Consider the following 23,018-nt stretch of genomic DNA (forward strand, 5'->3'; position numbering starts at 1 on the left):
TTCCTGTCATGCTAAATATGCACTTTGTCCTGTTGTTTCACGTGTGTATTTGCACCTGTGTTTTTACATAGAAACTCTTTGCATCAAGCATGAAGAGAAACAGGTTTGAGAGAAGTTCTGGATTGTCTCAAAAATTTCTTGATCTGCTGCTAGGCCATGGTTTCTGTTCAGACTTGTTAGTGTTGCTTTTGATAGACATGCCAAGCACATAGAAAATGCAAAGTAAAAAAACACTTTTAATTACACATTCACTTTACAAAAAAAATGCAAAGCATTGAGATCCACCAAACATCAAGGCAATTTAAGTGTCGTTTTTGTGAACTGGGGCCTTGTTCCAAGGTAGCCATGCAACAATGTATCTGAAAGACAAGAGGAGAATGCATTGTTTGACAGTTTTGAAAGGTGTGAACACAATGGCATGCATAGATATTGGTAATAGCAGCAGCTAGATTCATGGATACGGCTTACTCCCACGAATGCGATGTACATTTCTCAACTTTTACTACAAGAGTAACGCTTTCCAATATGAACTAGCTATAGCTCAACATATTGGAAAGCACGGGAATTGGTGCAATAATGGACCAGAATGACACTACACCAGCACTGGGTTTTAATTCCTGCTATTTCCAGCTTAAAGTACTCTTTACCATATATTAGAAACCATACTTAGTTTCTTCAATTTGTCATGTTTGATCGCCAGCCATGTAGCTTGGAACAAAGCCAGCCATATAGTTTTCTAAGTACAGTGATAAAATTTTGGACCATGTAAAATTAGCATTCAAGAATATCAATTTTTGGTGTCGAAACTGAAACAAAAATTCCACCATTACCACTCGCAAGAGACTCATAACCTAACACATGGCACCTTGATGAGACCTCAGAGATAAGCCCAGACCACACACACATTTGCTTTTGATGGCACTTCAAAATGGTCAAGCTGGAGTAGGACAGAGCTCGTGCACAGCAAATAGCATGGCTAGACTGGAACGCATGAGCGCGTACTACAGTAGTTGTGCATAGCTGTATCTGCTGCGAAGTGTAGGTACCACAGCCACTGCTGGGTGCCACGCCAAGACGCTTGGACAACTGCATGTTCAGATTAGTCTGTGGGTGATGTACCTGCAGTCGTGTGGGGAGATACAAACCAGCCCAAGGATGCTGAAAAATCTTGGTGGCGACGTGTTGGATTTAAGTTGCAACAACAACCACCAGGTGCGCACATTGTCTGCTTAAGTGTAGTTTAAAGGCTGTTAAAGGGACACTAAAGGTTACTATTAAGTGAACGTGGACTGTTGAAATACCATCCCAGAAACCTCGAAACGCTTGTTTCGTGCCAAGGAGAGACTTATTTTAAGAGAAAATGTGTTCTGAAGCGTCCGCGTACCTCTAGCGCAGTTCAAATCGCCCGCCCTCCGATCGAGGAGTAGTGACATCATGGTCTCATAGTGACGTTGCGCCATCGGTGAGTAGAACGGCGTCCGCAGACGGCGCTACGGCTTTTCCGCGCAAAACGCAAACGCGCGGCCGAGAACAGAGCCAAGACAGAGCCGACAGCAGAGCGAGAGTGGGAGTATGGTGGCTAGCGGAAGGAGAAACGCGCGACCATAAGCCGGTACTTTATTCTATGATGCAAACTTCGACACTCGTCGCAATTAACCCTGACAACGACAGATTGGCTCGCGATGCTGGGCTCAACTTCAGCGATTTGAGCACTGACGAGCGCGACCTGCTGCTGAGGGCTCGCGCTGCCGGCGTCGTTGCGTACTACGACGGCGGCCTCGACACCGGCTCTCCGGAGCGGGAAAGCAACGAGGGCTTCCCACGACATCACAAGGACGTGGCATTCTCACTGCTTGTTTGAAATGAAAGTTTCGCGAGCCAGCAGAACCCGCGCAGCACGACGCGATAACGAAACTACTGAAACTCCAAAGTGTGCGCGGCGCAGAGTCGAGCGAAAACGAAACCTTTCGACCACCCATACTACAGAAGGGCAACGTCAAAATGTTATTTTTTCTTAGAATCGAATAGACGTAGACAAGTAGCATTTCCTTCCGTCTTATAATCGAATGAAATGATATTTTCAATACGAGTAGTTGAGTATTAGTAACACAAATTATGAGGAGTGCTTTCGTCATCGGACTAGTACCGGAATGTCACTGGGGGGTCTCAAATCGTGTCATGCATTTACCTCAATTTCTTGGTTACTAAAGCTCTGTTCGCGATTATATTGACACCTTAGACGTTCTAGAACATTGCTCCACCACTTTAACTTGACTTTCTGGTAACCTTTAGTGTCCCTTTAACAAGAAAACAATTATCAGCTCTGCAGACTTGCCAAGATTGGTTAAATGGTATATACTACTCGTAAAACTTCAGCCAAAGAGGAATTTCATTGCAGATGGCCATTATCCGAACTTCCCCACTTACGATGCATAAGCAATAATGAGGAGGCCAGGCATGAATGGAGAGACAAAATTGACTACTTGTAGGATGCCATTGTACGAGTATGAGCTTGAGTTTTTCCTGCTTCTATGTAGGCACTTGGCTGTAGTTGCTATAAGCAGCATCAGATTACATTTCATTGCAAGCATTTTGTACTCCAATCCCCAATATGTCCAGAAAAAAAAAAAAAAAAAGAACACTGCCTGCTCTTAATGGCTGCACTGCATTCGCACAAATGCTGAGCATTGTTATTAAATGCTTTCAACACCTGAAAGAACTGTCAGAAGCAGTTGCATTTCATATCCAACACTTGGGGGGGGGGGGGGGGGGGGTGAGGCACATGTGATTCTATGCTTCACTGCAAAGCTGAAAATGTGCACAACTCTTAACATGCTATCCAAGTGGTTTCTTCAACCTCTAGTGCACCAACGTGGCCTTTTTATCATTGTAGCACTTGCTGCTCATTTGCCTTGTCATTAACATGGGATACTGATGAGCACATGTAATATTAAGTAGCCTGCTTGTACTACAAGCACTTCTTTTATCTGGGGCTACAAAGAAGCCCGCGGGCAGGCCATAGGGGAAGCGTGCATGGCACTCCTGTGTTAAGATTCCGTTTTCTAGAAACATTCAGGAACACCTTTACAACTGTGCTCGGACTAATGTTCTGAGTGCCCGCTGCTGCACTTCGCCTAGACACTTATCAATAAAATTATCAATTATCTAATAAAATACTATGACTCAATCCTTACAAGTAGTCAGAATGAGCAGCCTTACCGTTGAAAGATGCTGGGCAGATACTGGTTACAGTAGAAAAGCACCAGGACAGGGTTTTCACAGATCCAGACAGTCTGAAGTTTGTTTGCGATTGCCACAGACATCAGCTCAGCGCAACGCTCTGGAAGCATCACACCAGGTACCTTCTGAAGTTGTTCATCCTGCAAGCGAATCACATTGAAATAGTGTTGAAAGCGTGTTGCTTTATTTTATAGTGCAGCTCTCAGGCGCCCGTTCCTGCTGCAAGTAGCAGCGGCAGCAGTGGAGACAACGGCAGAGATCAATGAGAGCAGCCTCTTGAGTGACATGCGCACTGGAAACTGGTGTCATGCACACCCGCCAGACCACACGATGTGTATTATCTGGTCCGAGCCAGACCACTCATTTCGTACTATCAACTGCTCACAGCAGCTCTCACTTTTTGGTTTGCTTGGTTTGGTCTCATTCACGCTTGTTTTGATTGTCATGGTTTGAGAATGTTTTGCAATTCTTTAGCAATAGTAAATGAATACTGGTAAGTGCACTTTCAAGACAGGACAAGAGAAAGACACCGACGTACAGGACAACTGCTGTCCTGTGCTTCGTACAATTGTGTAGTACTTTCTGGAAGCCACGCAGCATGAGCGATTACAATGGAACCTTCGACAAGTCATGTATAAAAACAAACGCTTGGCCCACAGATCAAAGTGTAGACGATTGCCTGCTCTGCTGCGTGTCTCTCAAATTCTTTGCTTCAACATATTGCAAAATGAAAACTTAGAGCTGTGCTCAAATTGCACATTAGGGAGTATCTTAATTGTCGGTGAATTTTTTTAGTCACTAACAGCATGGTTGCGTTAAGAAATTTTCGGTTGGTTTTATACTGTGCCTTGACTATGACGGACATCATAGGGTAGGGCTTCACATTCAATTTGCCAATGAGTATGCACCAAAATAAAGGAACCAGTTGCATTAGCCTTTCATTCCTCCCCCAATTATCTGAAATTTCTGCTGAAGACCCTTTAAGAAATGGGTGAGCAACTAAAATAGGAGGCCAAACGACAAAGTTTGTTGGTGGATAATAATGCCCTTTATGCATGTTGTTTGCCTTGCGAGGCTGGCCAGCAGTCGTCTTCAGAGTCAGCTTTGTTAGTGCCTACTCCCCGAGATCACACAAAGCTTTCAATTTACACCAGCACTTTACCGATATTGACTGTTGGATGCTCGACATCATTGGTGTCAGCACAGGTCCCGGGCACACAATTGTAACATCTGTCAGGCCAGTCACCTGCCCCTGCACCATCAGGCTCTCGAAGTAACCCTGGAAAAATTTTAATAATTATTTCCATTAAACTTATTTATTTGGTTAAAACACGTTGGCGGGCTAGTTGGTTAGAATCCATGATAGAGTATTGTATGAATTGAAACAAATGTGACAGGAAAACAACATTCAGTGGTGCATATCGATGAACCGTACACATGTGCAAGGCATTGTGAAAACATACTGCAATGGTTATAAAGATAAAGCGCTGTCTGCATCTTTCTACGTCCTCTTTCAGTCGCGCTTATACACTCTATTATGGACTTATTTACTGCTGCATTGGTTTACCCCTTCAGGCACTGTATGCACACTTGTGTACAACAAGATAGTGTGTCAAAATCATAAGTACTGATGAGAAAATATTGCATACATCTTGAAACACTTCTGACATGGCCTGTGCTGCAAGTTGGAATAATATGTGGAGAGTGGTTTAGTGAAAAAGGCAGATGGCTGCATGTTTGCTCGTGGAGTCAGTAAGTTGTCATAGAGCAGGTTCATTTCTTTCATTGTTTTTCACGATGTTAACAGATGAGCCATATTTTTCAAATGGTTGGATAGGTTCTTTCCAAGTGTGGTAGACAAAATATTTATCATATTTGACGTTCCTGTGATGTACCACATTCTGTAAACTTGACAAAATCGCTGAAGTATTCAGATTACTTCATTCTGCACCTGTGTGCACTGTTCTCAATTGTTGTGCAAGAAATGAACTGAAAATAAATTTTCAATGAAGAGCAAGAAATTGCCAGGAAAAAGGATTAAGCAGCTGCTTAGAGAACCATGAATATTCATGGTTCAAGCATATGAAAATTATTAGAAGGATAAAGATGCATCAAGAAGTTTCTGCACATTAGAACCATTGCAGAGCCACATCAAAATTGCTTACAGGTGCGAATTAAGGCACACACAAACGAAGTAGATGGGAGAAGTGCCTATCAGTGATGTCCTATACCTACTGTGTGGGGTTTTACGGTGCATAAGCTACTTAAGCTATCGTGTACCAACGTACACCTTATGAGGGTAGGAGACTGCAAGATGCAATGTACACCATAAGATAATTCAAGGCTTAAGAAATTGTTAATTCACCTGAATTGCATGCTTAGTTGCAGCATACACTGGAGCCACACGGCTTCCTGTAAGAAAAGCAGGGATAGATGGAGCAATTTTTGGCAGCAAGTGAAGATTTTAGTTTGTTTTGTTATGGTCTCTACTAGACTTCTGCAGAGAATTGAAAGCTTACATTCACTTGTATTACTGCATTATGTGTAATGTCATTGCAGCATTACTCATAGTGCCCTGGTATTACCAGCAGAGCCAGGGTCGTACAGTAAAATTATCAGGATTCAGATTGTGTAGGTTGGTTTGACGTGAAAGCAAACCCTTTGTGCAAACATGCAAGCTCTTCTGCTCACGACCAATGCAAGTCCAGTATTGCAAAGCTTCTCTTGTTTTAAAAATAGTTGACATTTTATTAAAGGTTAAGGGGACTGCTGCCACAAACTGCACTAACCATTCGCAGTGACATTGTGGCTGGAAAGAGAAGAAAGCTGCTGGTCGGGACTTAAGGCACACCTTCACAAAGTTAGCAGAAAATTCAAAGGCTGCAGCACCTACAGTGTTTCGTAGTTCGTTTCCCAATATATCATGACTGCTAACCAGTTACAACATTAGATCAGTTCCTCGAAAGAGAACTAAAATGCTGGTTTGCATGCACATCATTGTCCATTAGTTCCAGAATGTGCACTGCCTTTTGATGGGCTTTTTTTTCCATGTGAGACTAGCATGTTAAAACAAAGTTTAATCTGTCTTTCCAGATGCATCTCTGTTTATTTTTTTTTTACAGCGTCTCTTAGACTGATGGAGTCAAAATTATCCAACTGAGAGCTGTGAAGCCAGCACCTATGACGAGCTAAATAGCGTCACGCGAGCCAACTCTCATGCGGAAAAGAAAAAAATCACTGCCCAAGCACTCTGTACAGATGGTTAAACAGCGAATCTGAAACATGCGGCCCCCGTGTTATCACTGGGTTAATTGTAAAGGTTCATTAAACGACGGCTTGGTAGGCTGCTGGATCCTCGGTACACAGTTGCTGCTTGTGCTCGGCTGCACAAGCCTGTTTTTGTGCCCAAGCTTCAGAATTGGCATGGTGTAGACGAGTTCATTCCCGGCCCGCTCACAGTGTTGCTGATTGAACGCTGCCTGCTCCTAAGGAGTACGACGCCACTACTGGTGCAGCTAATCCAACATCGCCTTGATAGCACAAAGCCTTTTTACTCCGATCCACGATGTCATGTTATCTGGACCAACTGCCATAGAATATAATTGGGATGCTCCCGAGTAGGCAGTAATAATTGACATCACCGCTTTCATCATGCCAGCCTTGGCAATGGAAATTTCGGGTCAGGTAGCGCGACATGTATCGGAGTAAATAGGCCTTGTGCTATCTAGGTGGTGTTGGCTAATCGTGCACCTTTCTTTTTCCACGTGCGCACATGGGGTTGTCCAGGAGGAGTTCTTGGCATACAGGCAACCGAGAGATGGATGGATGGACGAATCAGCTAACCATGTACAGTTTTGCTGTATTAAGAAAAAAGACAGCCCAAGTGCAATGATACAGAACACTCCAGATGCAATGATAAATCACAACATTACCAGTTTTGAACAAGAAATGTCGCTGTAGCCAATTTTTTTGACAACGGGGGACTTGATCAAGGAAGCCCCTTTGTCAGGGTAGGGTTCCATTAAAATGCCGGCTGCACTGACTTTTCTTATTCAACCACATGATCCCTTCAAGCCTCCATCTTTCTGTGAACTTCTGTCTAGTTTGAACATTACCAGTTTTGTGAATGTAACTTGATGGTGCTGCATGGCAAGATTTAAAGAAGACAGTGAGAGACAAAAAAAGATGACATGCTTGAGCACAACCTCTGCAGTATAGCCACACCTTGTACTCCACTCATGCTGCTTGTGACCACAACGTGCACCTGCCTTCCTGCTTCTTTTGCATTGCGGAGGACAAGTCGCGTGAGCGAGACGTGGCCAAACACATTGACCTGAAACATAGCCTTGTCCTCATCGATAGTGGAGTCTTCAAAGTCCATGAGAGTGCACATTCCAGCGTTGTTCACCAATACGTCTACCTGCAGTTATAGAACACAGGCTGGTAGTATGAGAGGCAAAGAAAAAAGCTGACAACTGCCACAGCTCTATATATTCCGCTACCTTCATATTCGAAGTGTAGAATTGGAGCCTTGAAATGGGTGTTGGCTGCGTTATTTGCTAATTTACAGCAAAAGCAGACTGGTACATCATCGGTATCACAGATTCAAACTATCTGAGATACTCATTTTAGGTTGAGAGAAATAAAATTTCAAGGAAGTAGGTTCTGCATTATGCCATGGAATAACATTTTGATATATATACTCCAGACATTACGCATCAGTCTTTCATGTTCTACACTGCAAGACCACTGTAATGCACAAATTCTACAAGCTCCTGTACCACAATAAAAAAAAAAAAAAAAAAAAAACTTAGAAAACGTATGGTAGGGCACTGTCCTTTGGGTAGGACAAGGAATTTCTGGACTTCTGAAATCTATGATTTTTTTTAGCTGTTAACATCCTTCAACCTGGCAGATTTCAACCACCTTGCCCAGCAAAGCACATACAAAAGAAAAAAAAAGGGAAGTTCAAAGGCTTACAGCTCCGTAGCATTGCAGGACCTTTTTTACTTGATCAGCATGGCAGGAAGTGTCTGCCAAGTCAAATGGTAGCATCAGCACATCGCAGCGCTTGCCAAGTTCTGAAATGCAAATAGGAATCAAGAGAAAAGTACAAACATGTTATGCATATGTAAAATTCTTACCATGTCTCGTGGAATTAAACTACATGAACTTGAACAGGGATAGCCAAGCATGTGCCTTCTTTAACTGCGTTTGTACTCATGTTCAACAACAATATATCTATGGTTTTGATGACAGAACTAGCTATCAGTGATGCAAGAAACTTTGGCAGAGGTCTGCAATAGCCACATAGCTCAGCAGCATGTATTTAAGTAGAACCACCAGCCAACTGTGCCAACACAACTGATTAGGTTTTTAGCTATGGCAGAAGGTCTGCCAAATAAAGTCAGATTTCCACACTCAAGCTTCCAAAAATATGTAAGGTTAGACTGCAGAATGGTTAATGATAGGTTAAGCACTAATTAAAACTGCATATGGAGCTCACATAAGGCATGCGAATGCTTTGGCTTCACATGTGAATCTACTCTGCAATATACACTGCACAAATCTAGAAGTTATTGCCCTAAAATGTAGGTTCTGGCTAGCACCACTCGTGTTCACAGAATGGCTGTCCTGTCTTGATGGAAGCTCACCCAAGCATCTTTCATGAACAGCTTGTAGCCTCTGCCGATTTGTGCCAGAAATAACGAGCTTGGCACCCGCTTCAGCTAGCTTGAAGGAAAGCCACTCTCCAATGCCACTGGAGGCTCCCGTAATCCACACCACCTTGCCTTGAAGTGTGGCTGCATAAATAATGCAGAGAACTGAAACATGGAAGGTGAGGACAAGAAATCTGGCACTTCAGAATGGACATTAAAATTAGGTTTCACACTTCTGGTAGCAAATTATTGAGTGTCCTTTTTCCTTGATTGCCAAAAGCTTGACTGCTCTCCCACATGATTGAATTAAGTGTTCTCCCTCTCTTTTGCATTGAATTTGCCACAGTAACTCACAGGCTACGAGAAACGCTGTAGTGGGACTAACATGTAACATTCATCACTTTGATCTACATGAACGTTCTAGATCAATTCCTACCCCATTGGGGTGCACGGCCGGGGATCGAACTTTTGACCTTGTTCTCGTGCTCTAGTGTTCCTGTATATTCTCCCACAGGCAGCAGAGTAGCGCATAACTTTTCCGGCGCCGCTTGCACCGCTATTCGGCGAGCACTATCACGTGGTACAAAAATGATGTCAAATGTTCAACTGTGCCACCGCGAAGCTAACTTTACGGACGTGGCACCGACTCGTTTCTGTCAGTGCAATCGAAGTTGCAAGCAGCCAACCATCAGGCTTGCGTTGCACCGATCAGCTCTGGGTTGCAGGCACGGCATTCGACGATATTAAGTTTACAACTTGGGTGAAGTCGTACGAAACACATCATTTTGAAACTTGTATTCCAGTATGACGGGGTGCAGCGCGCCAAACTGCACAAATCACATGGCAAAGCTTTTTTATGCAGTGCCGTGCGGACGGACAGGGCCAGCCAGCTACGAAAGGAACCAGGATATGCGTAGTGTGTTCGCCTTGTTTACAGAGGCGAGTTCAGCTTCTTTACACTAAAGCAGCATTTAGCTCGAGTAACACTCCTGTACACGCTGAAATGCATACATCCGGCATGAAAGGTTGTTCACTTGTGCAATTTTTGGAGTATGTGTGTAGCGCGACACAGACACAGGACAAAGAATGGACGACATGTCTGTGTCACGCTGCACATGTACGCCAACAATTGTTAATTTACCAAATCGCTGTGTAGCTTGTACGGTTATTCTGACTATGCAGCTCTACACCAGTGTTAAAAACAGTAAATAGTAGCAGATGCAATTTGCCTGCTGCATCCTGGCTTTTCTCTACTGGTCTTTTTTTGTCGGCATTCCGATTTTTCATGCAAGGTCGATTGATGTAGACGTGTTCATTGTTCTGTAGTATGCGAAAACATCATGTGCTCCCGCTGATGAGACAGCTGTGGTAGCTTAAGCATTTACCACCCGCAAATGTTGCTTGTTCAATCAGCCTTAGTCGATGTGAGGAATGCGAAATTTTTGTGTGTTTAATAAGCGTCGTGTTATAGTAAATTAACCTGAGTAGTATGAAGAGAAAGAAAAATGTGTTGTCATATTACAGTCTGCAATGTGTGAAATTACTTTGCAAGTTTGCCATATGTGATTATATAGGGCAATAAAAATAACCTGTTACTCTCAATAACTTGTTGCCTTCCAGTGGCTTTGAATTCTGCCCCCAAGGCTCCTAGAACCAGCACTCATCCCCTGCTGCCACCAGCCACTGCTCATCCATTCCTGAACTTGTACGAAATAAATTTGAACTAGAAGCTCGCGCATCTTGAATCTTTTTCCACTCGTAGATTTGCTGCTATGAAGTAGCTGTTAAGTTTGCGGTATTAATTGTAAAAAATAAGCTCTGCGTGAAATATGCTTGTGCGAACATTTGAAATGCGTTTAAATCTACGTGTCTGTACCGCATATCTCGAAAACGCGCAGCAGCAGCAGCTGTGAATGACGGTTGGTGATGAATGACGGTCACGGTTAATGGTCACTGACATAACTGCAGGCACGATAGTTCTCTTGGCCACGATCATTATTCATCTGGTTTCGGCAGCCGAAATGTGCGCACATAATTGTCCACCAACACGTGTGCGAAGTTTTCTTTAAACGCCCTTTAAAACATTTCTTGCCTTACGGTCTCCGCGAGAAAATTTCGTATGCATGCTTAAAAACTTTGCACCGCTTTTTGTTGGATAATGCGCGTTTAACTGTTCGAGCCACGGTCGCTGTCAGCATTTTATTTCGAGGGATCGAGTGGGCTCTTATATGTACATTCGTGCGTGTGTTTGTATACGTGCGTGCACATGTATACAAACTAAAAATTTCGGGTTGGCACCCCTCTGGATGCGCCAATCGTTCGAGAGTAGCCTGCATTAAAAAGTGTAATCTTGCTGACCGCTTGCGAACAATTGCCGTATGTAGCTCGCGACCAACAGAGAAGGAAATGGAAAACCCCGTTGCATTTGCCTCCTGCGCGCTCAAGGAGTTTCTTCGATCATGCACTGCAGAGCTGGAACACAACGGCGGACCTATATACGCGCAACTCTTCCCCCTGCGGGAGCATATACACTATAAATTGTTGCCATTGTGCTCTGCAGCACCACGCCTCCTGAACCACCGCGGCGGGCTAATAATTCTTGCGTTCCGCCCCTATCGGAATGCGGCCACCGCGGCAAGGATCGAGTCGAACACGCAACTTCGCGCTCTGCAGCACGTACAACGCCCACTGAGACACGGCGGCGGACGAACGATGCATGTTTGAGCTCAAGAAGCATGCATATACGTCTCACCCAAGATCACCAGCAATTTTTTGCCTGGTCAAAAATTCGTTACATATCTCATCAAGCGTTGTACTTGGAAGGTTGCAAACTCGCGCATGCACGCGCACGAAGTTCACGACAATTTTCTTTAACCCCCCCCCCCCCCTTGTTTTTTTGCCGCGGGGGTTTCGTGAAATTGTGCAAGCCCTCTGCCATGTGCTACAGGGTCAACTCTCAACACAAACGTTTTACACCGTTGACACTGATTACACCTTTGTTTTAAATTACGCGCCAAGGAGTGGCCGGCCAATGCGCCACGGGCGCCATGCCATTGGCAGTGGCTTCGGGACGTTCTGCAAAGGGCGCGGAGAGGCGGATGGTGCGCAAGGGATGTTGGATGTTCTATTTTGTTTTATCCCAACGCCACAGCGAACCGCTTTAAAACCTACTACATACTCATTTTCTTGTCGAATTTCGACAAACGGCAGCTGAACAACCGTACAAATCAAGGAGGTTATACATCAAAATTTAACTCCCTGGTAGAAATATATGCGCCGTTTGGCTGCTTAGCTCGGGACGGACGCACTTTTTTCTTACCTGGAGAACGGCCGAACTTTTCGCAGAATAGCAGCGCGAAGTCGGCGTCTGCACATGTCAACCACACCACAAGAAGTACGGTGGCCGCAGCTGCCAACATAAACACGGTAAACAACATTCCCTGTCAGATTATGTTCCGGGCGCTCCGTATGAGGGAATCCGGACTTCTTATCGGAGTGCGACGACTGGGGCGGCTCCGGCGCTGCGAAGTAGCTTTTGATGCCCGCCCCAAATAACCCGAATCAAGACTGCGCACCCCTGTATGCGCACGTTTTTGTTTGAAGCGTAAAAAAGGAGGAGGAGGTGCGCGTACAGAAAACAACATGCGCGAGATGAAGATAGCGATTTAGCAAGCATCGGCGCACGCGGCTTCCTTTCTGCAGCACGACCGAGTTCTAAAAAAAAATCATGGTCGTTCAGTCTTAGCCGTTCGCATGTGTATTTCTTCCACAGGGGTATACTTGCGGATGTGCTGCCGAGACGGGCAAGAACAAGTAATTTGAACGGCCGAACATCAGTATAGAACAACTTTCAGAAAACACCACGAAAACTGGTTTTTGTGGTGTCTTCACTGAGAAATGGAAGTTTCGCGTTACGATCCTTCTCCAGGGCTGTGCCAACTGATCGCGAAACCAAGCACACCACAAAAGAAACGGAGAAGGGACATCAATATGCGCGGTTCGTGGCTGCATATTGTGCATAGTATATTCAATGTTAAGTATGCATTAAGCAAGTCCTAGCTGTTAATAACAGAATTTGCTGTGTCTCGATCCTTGCATTCTTGCAAAATGCTTTTGCTTTCTATGAAGTACAGTACGTCGATCTACAGCCGTGTCCGCAGCACGTTTACTATCCGCCCCGCATTTTTCACAGCGTGTGTATATATATATATATATATATATATATATATATATATATATATATATATATTTATTGTACGTGATCCATAAACAGATCAAACCAGCATTTCAGCCCAAGCATCTCATATAGGTTGAAATTATGTTCAACCAAGACTTCAGCCGTTCAACCAAGGTGATCGAGACTAGATATTTGTCAAACCAAGGCATTGGCCGCATCTGTCATTTACTCGTTCGAACTGGGGGAAACGAGGAAAACCAAGTACATCCGCACGTTTTTAGAACCATTCCAAAAGCTCGTCTTGAATTTGACTCTTCCTGTAATTCTTTCCTTTGGACCCCACGTACTGGCGTGTTACAGCCACAACAACGTTTGTGAAGCCCTCTGCATCTTTCTGTCTGAGACAAAAATAATTGGATGCTAGAATTCTTAATACTTATATATTATGATCACATAACGTACTTATTTATGTAATGCTTACGCCTCGTAGATAATTGATCATTCATTTCTTAGTAGATACTTTAAATACCATTTGCAAGGTACTTATTTCATTTAATCTTAATTAATTTATTTTAATTTATTGTTTTTTTTTCAACACCCGAATCATGGCCGTTACCCCAGAGTGGGTGGGGCCATTTGGGCCATTTCACTAGGGAACAAGAACAAGAACCGCCCAGGCTCCGCCACAAAGCTCTACTACCATAAATGTGAAGCCATAACAAGCCGTAAGTGGCCGCAGTCGCAGCGCGCGAGATTTTTGCGTACATGTGCGCAGCATCCGTGTGTGTGTTGCCGCTTTTGTCATTTCTCGTAAGTTTCTGAGCCTCATTTTTCTGTATCGCTTGAGAGTTCAGTAGTTCGCTGCTGCCGATTCGCTATTTCAACAGAAGATACATCGTCACAAAGCTTTGCAGCGGCATTGATCGCAGTAGTTCCTTGAGAGTTTGCGAGCGCGTCATCTTGCGGTGTTTCGTTTCTACCTTAACACGTTGTTTGTGAAAACAGTGCGAGATTGCTTTGTTGTTTACATCTGTTTTGCCTCACTGGCAATGTAAGCTGTCCATATTAGCTGATGTGACTTGTCTAGATTATGCGTGTGCCTGACCAAGTCTTCACTGTACACTGTTTACATAGGATTAGCGGTTGCCTGGATTAGCGATGGCGAGTAGCAGTGGAGAGCCCCAAGATAGCGGGTCATTACCAACCTGTGTCATCGTGCTTGGGATGGCAGGATCTGGGAAAACGACATGGGTACAGGTATGGCGATACTGCGTGCTACTTTTGTTATTACAGACATATTAGTTTGAAACTGTTGCTTTTCTGTTCACTCATATACTAGTTCACCGAAGTGAGCAGCAGTGTTTTTTAATGCTGTAGCGCGCTATCCAGTGTCCATTTGCATGATTGATCGCGTTTCTGCCGGAATTTTTGTTGTTGTCGTCGTTTTCGTTCTGCTGAGAAGGTGCATGATACTGAAACAATAAGCTGTGAAACAGTTCAGCTCATTCACTCATTCTTTCTCTTCATTATAAGGCCCACCTGCTTTTCTTCCTTCAATCTGCCACTCTGCTTAGCTTTGATATGTCTCTTTTGATGGGACACAGTCGCCGGGATTCCCCAGTTGCTAGATTTCAGAGAAGGTGCTAGTTTGTAGGAGCAGCCACTTGGATAGCAACCCGCGGAGATGTGAACAACGTACCCAGAAGCCCGCAGCTGCTTTCAGATTTCAGCCACTTCTGTGCTCTATACTGAAGCACCGGGGTCTGTAAATCATGGGGCAGGGCGAAGTTTAGAAATGGAATTAAAAGGAATTTAGGGAGCCGATATTGTAGGCTGTGTTGGAAATTGTGCAGGGATTTTACTAAATTTATTTCAGCGGTTAACAGCTCATCTACACACCGTAAAAAGACCGCCATATGTCGTGAACCTGGACCCAGCCTGCAGTGATCTTCCATACCCTGCCAATGTTGGTGCGTACTTTCGATTTCAATTTTGTTATGTAATGTGGGGTCTCGAGCATCCCCACAGTAACAAATATACAGTGTAGCTGTACGTGGGGCTGTGGTAACAGTAAACTAGCAACAGTTCTCTCAGCACCTTGAGTGCCTTGCTCCAATACTGCCATGTGCAGCTGTCTGCTGCATTGTTTTGCTATTGCTAACTCTTTGAGGCTCCGGGCTATTCAGTAGCTTCTGTGCACTCAGTGTCAGGTTATTGCTCTGCAAACTTAAACGATTTGTTTCTTGCTGGTAACCATACTGTGTACTAAGTGGTGTGCTACAGTTTACACGTGTCATTTTGCCTAATAAAACAATGTATTTAGTCTGTGGCCATCGTCTGAAATCTCTGTTTACTTTAACACATTGTTTGGCTGACAGTGACTCGGCAGTCTTCTTAACAGCTCCTACTACATGAACTCATGGTTCATTGTCAAGTGTACCAATTGTTAAATTGTTCAAAAAACTGCACTTATGTCTAGGGCACTGTATTGGATAGCTGGAGGCTGCCTCGGCAAAACTGTCACCTGTCAGGCAAGATGCCTGACAGGTGACAGTTTTGCCGAGGCAGCCTCCGGCTATCCAATACAGTGCCCTAGACATAAATGCAGACAATGGTGCAGGAAATGTGCTGTTGGCATTGAGCCCGACTAACGCTGGATGCATCAAAGAGCAGGCACGAAATGTGTGATGAGAATTGGCTGGCATTGCAAGGATCATAGGCGCTGACAACGGTGGGGCTCCGGGGTCGAGCCCCCTCCGGAGTTCTCTGGGGGAGGGGGAGGCAGAGCCCCCCCCCCCCCCCCCCCCCCGAAAAATGTTGAAGCCTACCCCTACCCAAAGTGTCATTACCAGAGTTTTGTACGCACATTAGTTGAGGTTTTGTTTCACTTGCCTTTATTTTTTCACCTAAAATTTTATTGGGGCTAATAGCTTACTGCATCATCGCACGCGCGGACGTGCATGGCTTGTGATGCATAATTTTGTTTTATTTCTTCAAATCCAGACAATAGGATGACAAGCGCATTAGAAGCATCATCGACGGCTGCCTCATCCGTATACTCACTTCAACATTGTTTTAAATTTTCACTGTAAATACCATGCACATACACAGTATATTTAAATATATACACCAGACAAAGTTTATATATTTTTGAAAGAGGAAGAGGTAGCCAATTAACAATTATTTCTAAAGGTATGGATAGCCTATGTCTAGAGAATGAATATGTTGCTGTAGGTTCAGCTCGCTTCAAATTGCTTTGCGTGCTTTTTTGACCCTGAGAAAAACCTGCAGACTTCAGTGACCCTTTGGCTTCAGTGACTTCAGTGACACTCAGTGAAGTCCTGCTGTCACGTCTTCCATTTCTGTGGTATCAGCAAGATGAGGCATGAGCACACAGCAGCAGCCGAGCACGAAACTGGCTGGATGCGACTTTTCATGCGAAATAGATTGGAAGGCACAGGCCTATAAGTTGGCCGGCTAGGTCACCTGACCTCACTTCACTCGATTTCTTTGGGGTTATGTGAAAGATAATGTTTACATTATCGAGACAACAACTTCAGATGAGCATAAGGCAAAGATAACGGATATCTGCCATAGAATTCCAGCGACGGTCGAGAAAGCCACTGAAGATGTGATAAAGCAGACTCAGTACTGCGTAGCTGCAGAAGGAGACCTATTCAAACACGTCCTCTAGGCAGCAGCTGGTGTTTGACGGCACTTACGTATTCACAGATTATAAGGGCACACTGAAATCTGCTGCTTTTCTTTTTCTGTTGTTTTATTTGTGCAGACGTACCAATTGCCAATTCGGTTCATTTAGAAGTGGTGCATTTACTTTCTTGAACGCATCGGTTTTGCCTTTTCTCTACACGTGGGTCGCTTCCCGGCCTGTTTATCTTGCTTCTTTTTTTGCCACGACCTTGTTTTTGCAGCAGGTATACAGTCTCATGAAAAATACAACCGTCACTCTAATTTGGCTTTGGTCTGAGGCAAGCATTATAGCTGTGCGCATACTCTTTTGATGCAGTGCGAGCAGAGCCGGGATTTTGCAACATTCTGTGCCTATTGCATTGCTTTTCACATTTCGTGCATGGTCAGAGTGTCGCTTTGGCCGCGTTATCAAGGGCTTTTGTTATCCATGTGATCAATCGACCTTGAGAGACTGGTAATAAGTGTGACGTATAAATGAGAGGAACAAATAGTTGCGAAGCCGCGAAACCTGCTGTTGGTGCTCATTCCATACCATTATCAAGCTGATGCGCTATCTCTTCGAGTTTGAGACAGGCAAAGCAGTTGCTTTCAATCAGCTTATTTGAGGGCGCTGCTTTATGACGTGGGTAGGAGCGAAGTCGCATGGTATTTTTCATATTTCGTGGAGTTTCTTTACCAGTCAGGAAAAAAAAAAGTGTATGCCATTAATTCGATTGGGGGTGCCTACAAATTCCTCATTGACACTTTGATAACTAGGACAGTACTTCTCAAGTTAGATAATTATTTACAATTACCTAATTAAATCTGAGCAACGAAAAAAATACTGGCGGCTACTCCACTGTACTGGAAGCAATAGGCACTAGGCTTTCTTTGAGTAACGCAACTGGTCTTTTTTAAAGACTTGGTGTATGATAGTTGAGACACCCTGTATAATTCGCTCAGTAACCAAAATGAGGCCCTGCCGGGTTCACTCGAAATCAACAGCAGTCATGCGCAGCAACATTTATACTGGGGCTCACAGTAAAAGAAAGAGAGAGATGCTGCAGTTTCTCTAGAAAGGCGAAGCAGTATTAGCAATAGCGAAGTATACAACAATTGCACGAAGGAATATTACATTACCAAGAGATGCCAGATTCTTGGTGGTGCGAGAAGACTCAGGCTGCGAAATTGAACTGTCTACTACTTTGAGGTCTGGTAAATGTTCATATAAGGCCGTCACTTCAGTGAACAATTCTTCGAGGACATGCGAAGTTTCTTTGAGTGCAACTGTTTTCTATATATATATATATATATATATATATATATATATAATATGGGGTTCAGAAAGCTGGTCACCCCCTCCTCCCTTCCCTGGAAAAATGAAAACTTTCCACCTATGGCAAGGATATACCATAGAGACTCGGCAAGGGGGACTCAGGTACGGCACCCATAGGTGCTTACGAAGAAAAGCAGCAAATGTAATTACACTTGCAGTGTCAAAATTAATTTGTTTGTTGTAATGTGTATGTAACACCATGTTAATGCATTGCCCTGAAGTTGGACTGAGCATCCTTCTTTTTTTTTTTCTTTTTTAAGCACTGCATGGTACGCTTCATCTTTTTCCTTAACATAAGTTTTCCTTCTCATCTGCAGATATCAGGGACACTGTGAAGTACAAGGAAGTCATGAAACAGTATCCTTGAACTTCAAATGATAGCGCATGCTATGATTCTGTGACAAGAATATTGCTCTGTGCAATGCCTACAGCTGTGAGCTAAAAGATATGATAATGTGATTTCCTGTGAACATTTTTTACCCATATTTTTGTTTCTTCTGTATATCCAAACAGGATGTTGACAGTGGCCACGGCAGCGACTGAGATGTAAAACATTTTGTCTGTTGCCAGTGCCATATAGCTGCACTTTGTTCTCTTTGTCATGCTTACTGTTGCATACATTTCTGAGCTTGTGTGCATGTGTGTGTGTCTGTTTGTTTCCCCTTTCTCTCGCTTTTCTTTCGTCCCTTACCATATAGTTAACCTGCAGTAACATGTCGAGCCTTTCACTTGAATAACTTTTTTATTTATTGTTAAGTTTTCTCTTGCTAGTATACTTTTTTTTATTTTTTGACAAACTGGCTGAATTCTACGATTTCCTTGCTATAAGTTCTTGGAACATGCATCATTGAGTGCACAATGAGTAGGCTATGTGGAGCAAGTAATGTGGTGGTGAATGTACATGGCTAGCAGTGCAATGCCAACTTGCTGAGCAGTTTAGCTCAAAAAACCCAAACTTCAATATATATTTTTGTCCACTTCGGCATGTATGTTGTTTGCCTTGCTGTATTTTTCATTTATTTATTTATTTTTGCCTTAACAGGTTTTCCTCCTTTTAAGTTCTGTACGGGGTATTTCACACATCTGCCTTCTTTTTATTTATGCATTCCTTTCTCTGAATTCCCAGATAATTGCCCTGGAGTTAGCTAAAACCTGATCATTATTCACACAGGTGTGTGTGTGTGTGTGCATGTGCTGTATTTTGCTTTGATACAACATACTGGGCTTGCGCACTGCTTGCATGAATTAGACAAGTACTTGAAGGGTGTTTCTATACCTTAAAAGCATTCATTTTAGCTCAGAAACAAGCAGCTTTTTGCTTCCTTAGCCATTTACAGGTATGGCTTAGGTCCTAATGGTGGCATTGTCACATCACTCAACCTGTTCTCTACACGCTTTGACCAGGTAAGTGCCAGAGAGCTTCTTTAGCAGGTAGCACCTCCTTTCATTGTGCAAGAGCATTTATTGTTATCATGATCATGATCATCATCATCATTATCATTGTCATCCTATCTTATGACCACTTAAGCACGAAGGCCTCTCCCTGCAATCTCCAATTACCTCTGTCCTGGGCCAATCGATTCCAACTAGCGCCCCGCGAATTTCCTAATTTCATCGCTCCACCTAGTCTTCTGTCGTCCTTGATTGCATTTCCCTTCTATTGGTACCCATTCTGTAACCCTAATGGTCCAACGGTTATCTAACCTGCGCATTACATGACCTGCCTAGCTCCATTTTTGTCTCTTGTTGTCAATTAGAATATCGTCTATACCCATTTGCTCTCTGATCCAAACCGCTCTCTTTCTGTCTCTTTCTGCCTAGCAATCTTCGTTCCATCGCTCTTTGCGCGGTCCTTAACTTGTTCTCAAGCTTCTCTGTCAGTCTCCAAGTCTTTGCCCCATATGTCAGCACTGGTAAAATGCACTGATTGTACACCTTCCCTTTCAATGATTATGGTTAGCTTCCAGTCAGGAGCTGGCAATGTCTGCCGTATGCGATCCAACCCATTTTTATTCTTCTGTGAATTTCCTTCTCATGATTAGGGTTCCCTGTGATTAATTGTTTGTTAACTGAGCATTTAGTGTTAACTGGTACAGTGAGTGCTTACTTGAGAAGTAGTGGACGAATGAAAAATTTACGATTCACAAAATCCTCATTTTACACAAGTTCTTGGAGCATCTGCATGATTAGCCGCGCATTAGAACTTCCGAGTGACGCACAGGCAAACAGATGAAAAACGCAGCGTAGTGGCAATGAATGACAATAAACAATCACATGTGGTCAAGTGCATGGGTGCTCTCTCGCTGATTCCTCCTTTTTATTTTTTATGATTAGGCTTCAAAATTGTCACATGACACTCCTTCCTAGTTTTTTTTTTTTTCTGCATGCTCATTGTTTGCACCATGCATATTTCATGAACTGAGGTACCGCAGCGAAAATCACATAAGCGCATCAAAGCACGTCTCCCAGAGACTCGAGCGACGTGCAGTCAGATTGGCTGTAAAATGACAAACCAGGTGGATGCATCCTCACGCTCCGCTCCATCGGCTTGGAACAAAGGCAGCATTCTGCCTTCTGCTGCTGGCATGGCGTTGTACACACTAGCTTTCTGTCTAAGCGGCTGTGTGCAAATTGTTAGGATGCAGCGACCTGAGTGGAGCGGACTGCAAACACTCAGTGAAAACTCTCTTTACTTGTATTGACTTTTCATTAAATGTGTCATTGCTGTGAAAGATAACATTTCTTTCATTATGCCACCACACGGATGCACATTTGAGGGATGAGATGGTAATTAATTATGTTTCATTATTAAATTTAGGAATTAGGTTGAAAATAGGAAGACTCTTTGCCTGCAACTATTTACCTAATTTCTTATTGTAGAAGTGAAATACGCGGTGCCAAGCGAGCAGTTATGCTATGACGTTGATGCATAAATTATGTGCTGTTCAAATTTAATGTTGGTTCTTCATGAGGTTCTGATTGTTCCAACAGGTGATGCAGCTCATACACAAAAGAAAATCTGAACTTGAGTAAGTTAACCCCCTTACATGTTACCCAAATGCATTGTACCTGTCTTAAGCAAAATTTTCAACCATTTTTGACCTTATTGCTTGCAGGTATGTAATTTTTGACACACCAGGCCAGATTGAAGTCTTCACCTGGTCGGCATCTGGAAGCATCATCACAGAGACCTTGGTTTGTGAAAGCGAACTTGTGCTCCTTGTCTGCCTTCGAGTTGTAGCGCATGCACAAAGACACAAACACAGAGGAAACATGGAACAATTTGCAGTTGTGTGTATTCAAACAAGACGAGTTCACAGGAAGACAAACATTTGAAGTGATTAACAGTGGCCGAACAAGGAATGTCACTGGATTAAACGTTTTGACAGGGGCACTTGGCTTGTTGAAACGTTGACTCCAGCAACATTTCTTGTGCTAAAGTTCTGTGTGTTGTCCTATGCTACTTCTGTGTCCATGTCTTTTTGCATCACTTCCAATTCATATTTCACTTCTTTATAACCTTGATAGACATAAAAGTATCCTGTGGTAGAGAACCCCTAGTGAGCCAGCATTTCTTTTTTTAGCAATGAATATCTTGCTTGTTGCTCACTAATTTATCTTGTGCCCTTGCTTGTCCTAGCAATCGGCTACACATGGTAATAGTGCCACTTTCTGCCATTTCATTCCAGGCATCTGAATTTCCCACTGTGATTGTGTATGTGATGGACATGGTTCGCAGTGTGAGCCCAGTCACCTTCATGTCCAACATGCTTTACGCATGCAGCATTCTCTACAAGACGAAGCTGCCATTTGTCATTGCCATGAACAAGGTGAGCTGCTTTATGATTGCCTAATGTTGCAGGCAGCCCTACAGTTGAAGAGCGAAAGTCTTCCTTGTTTGGCTGTATCATGAAAAATTTGAGATGGCCTCAGTGATCTGGTTTTTCTGCATCGAGTCCTGGTTGCCATGGATGAGCCAGATTTATTTTCTTTTTTTGGGGTAGCCGAAGTGAAATGCCGATGCAGAGTCAATGTTGGTGTGCAAACATGACAGTACCCTTCTTTCAGTGCATGCAGCATGGTATAGTAAACATTTCGTACCATTTATTAGGTTAAATGTGATGAGACAGAGAAGTGGAAACATCTTTTATTCATTTCATTATTTTGGTGCACTGCAGGAAGCTGCATTTTATTGCCTTGTGTGTGCTGGTCACACATTTTATTGCCTTGTGTGTGCTGGTCACTGTTATTGACAAATCAGCAGTGGCAAAAGGTAAAAAGAAAAAGAAAGATTGAGTGAAGTTTGGTCATTCTTTATTATTATTATTATTTTCATTATTTGGTGCAGTAAGGCTTACTGATGTCTTTTGCTGTCGTGAACGAGTGTTCCTTCAGTGTGCTTTGATAAATGCTCCATGCATCTTGTACAGGTTGATGTGGTGGACCACCAGTTTGCAGTGCAGTGGATGCAGGACTTTGAGGCCTTTCAGGATGCACTGCAGGGGGAGACGTCGCACATCTCCAACCTCAGTCGCTCACTCAGCCTTGTTCTCGATGAATTCTACGCCAATATCAACACCGTCGGTGTGTCTGCTGTGACGGGCAAAGGTGTGCTCGAGTTCCTCGAGGCCTTGCAGAAAGCTCGCCACGAATACGACACGTAAGTGGCGGCTACAGTTGCAGGGCTGACTAGCTCTTGTCTTCAAGGGAAACAGCATACTAGTGCAAATATACAGAAGAGCATTTACTGCTCTTTGGATTCAGTAATTCTAGGTTACTGATATACAAGGAATAGTTCCTCGATAAGGCACGCCAAGAAATCGGGAGTAATCTGGCTCATCACAAAGGAATACCAAGCGAGTATTAATCCATGCCGAAGGTCATTCATGGATGCAGTCCCACAAACTGAACTGTG

The 23,018-nt window shown here is 43.6% G+C and overlaps 3 protein-coding genes across 8 annotated transcripts in view; 2 read left to right on the forward strand and 1 right to left on the reverse strand.

Moving 5' to 3' along the window:
• The window catches only part of LOC142575793 (uncharacterized), a 28,543-nt gene extending 18,704 nt beyond the window's left edge, over positions 1–9,839 (forward strand). For 3 of the 4 annotated variants that reach the window (XR_012826715.1, XM_075685447.1, XM_075685446.1), the window contains exon 5: positions 9,763–9,839. The gene's annotated coding sequence lies outside the window, so the exon portion shown is untranslated. The remainder of the gene's footprint in view (positions 1–9,762) is intronic. The other variant, XR_012826716.1, reaches the window with a different exon arrangement.
• On the reverse strand, positions 1–12,487 carry LOC142575791 (dehydrogenase/reductase SDR family member 7-like). Of its 2 annotated transcripts, XM_075685443.1 has the most exons (8): positions 12,220–12,484; positions 8,895–9,044; positions 8,221–8,321; positions 7,465–7,660; positions 5,606–5,652; positions 4,403–4,519; positions 3,220–3,380; positions 1–359 (listed from the first exon to the last, which is right to left on the reverse strand). In XM_075685443.1, the coding sequence occupies exons 1-8, from the start codon at positions 12,335–12,337 to the stop codon at positions 302–304; spliced, it is 948 nt and encodes a 315-aa protein (XP_075541558.1). In that variant the 5' UTR covers positions 12,338–12,484; the 3' UTR covers positions 1–301. The 2 variants fall into 2 exon arrangements, with proteins under 2 accessions (XP_075541558.1, XP_075541559.1); XM_075685444.1 differs by lacking the exon at positions 8,895–9,044 and having other exon boundaries at positions 12,220–12,487.
• The window catches only part of LOC142575790 (GPN-loop GTPase 1), a 22,885-nt gene continuing 12,069 nt past the window's right edge, over positions 12,203–23,018 (forward strand). Inside the window, exons 1-9 of one of the 2 annotated variants that reach the window (XM_075685442.1) lie at positions 12,203–12,326; positions 14,212–14,334; positions 14,954–15,047; positions 18,421–18,460; positions 19,441–19,507; positions 21,095–21,132; positions 21,220–21,298; positions 21,793–21,933; positions 22,534–22,763. In XM_075685442.1, the coding sequence (XP_075541557.1) occupies positions 14,236–14,334; positions 14,954–15,047; positions 18,421–18,460; positions 19,441–19,507; positions 21,095–21,132; positions 21,220–21,298; positions 21,793–21,933; positions 22,534–22,763 (788 nt within the window). In that variant the 5' untranslated portion in view covers positions 12,203–12,326; positions 14,212–14,235. Of the gene's footprint in view, positions 12,327–13,780; positions 13,888–14,211; positions 14,335–14,953; positions 15,048–18,420; positions 18,461–19,440; positions 19,508–21,094; positions 21,133–21,219; positions 21,299–21,792; positions 21,934–22,533; positions 22,764–23,018 lie in introns of those variants that run through there. The other variant, XM_075685441.1, reaches the window with a different exon arrangement.

The sequence above is a fragment of the Dermacentor variabilis genome, chromosome 3 (genome assembly GCF_050947875.1).
Source record: "Dermacentor variabilis isolate Ectoservices chromosome 3, ASM5094787v1, whole genome shotgun sequence".
In the NCBI taxonomy this organism is placed as follows: Eukaryota; Metazoa; Arthropoda; class Arachnida; order Ixodida; family Ixodidae; genus Dermacentor; species Dermacentor variabilis.

Excerpts from the sequence above, each read along its gene's own strand:
- LOC142575791 (XM_075685443.1), bottom strand. The coding sequence starts at position 12,337 with ATGTTGTTTACCGTGTTTATGTTGGCAGCTGCGGCCACCGTACTTCTT. Across the intron at positions 9,045-12,219 it reads AAAGTTCGGCCGTTCTCCAG|CCACACTTCAAGGCAAGGTG; the intron begins GTAAGAAAAAAG and ends TTATTTATGCAG. Across the intron at positions 5,653-7,464 it reads CAGCATGAGTGGAGTACAAG|GAAGCCGTGTGGCTCCAGTG; the intron begins GTGTGGCTATAC and ends CTTTTCTTACAG.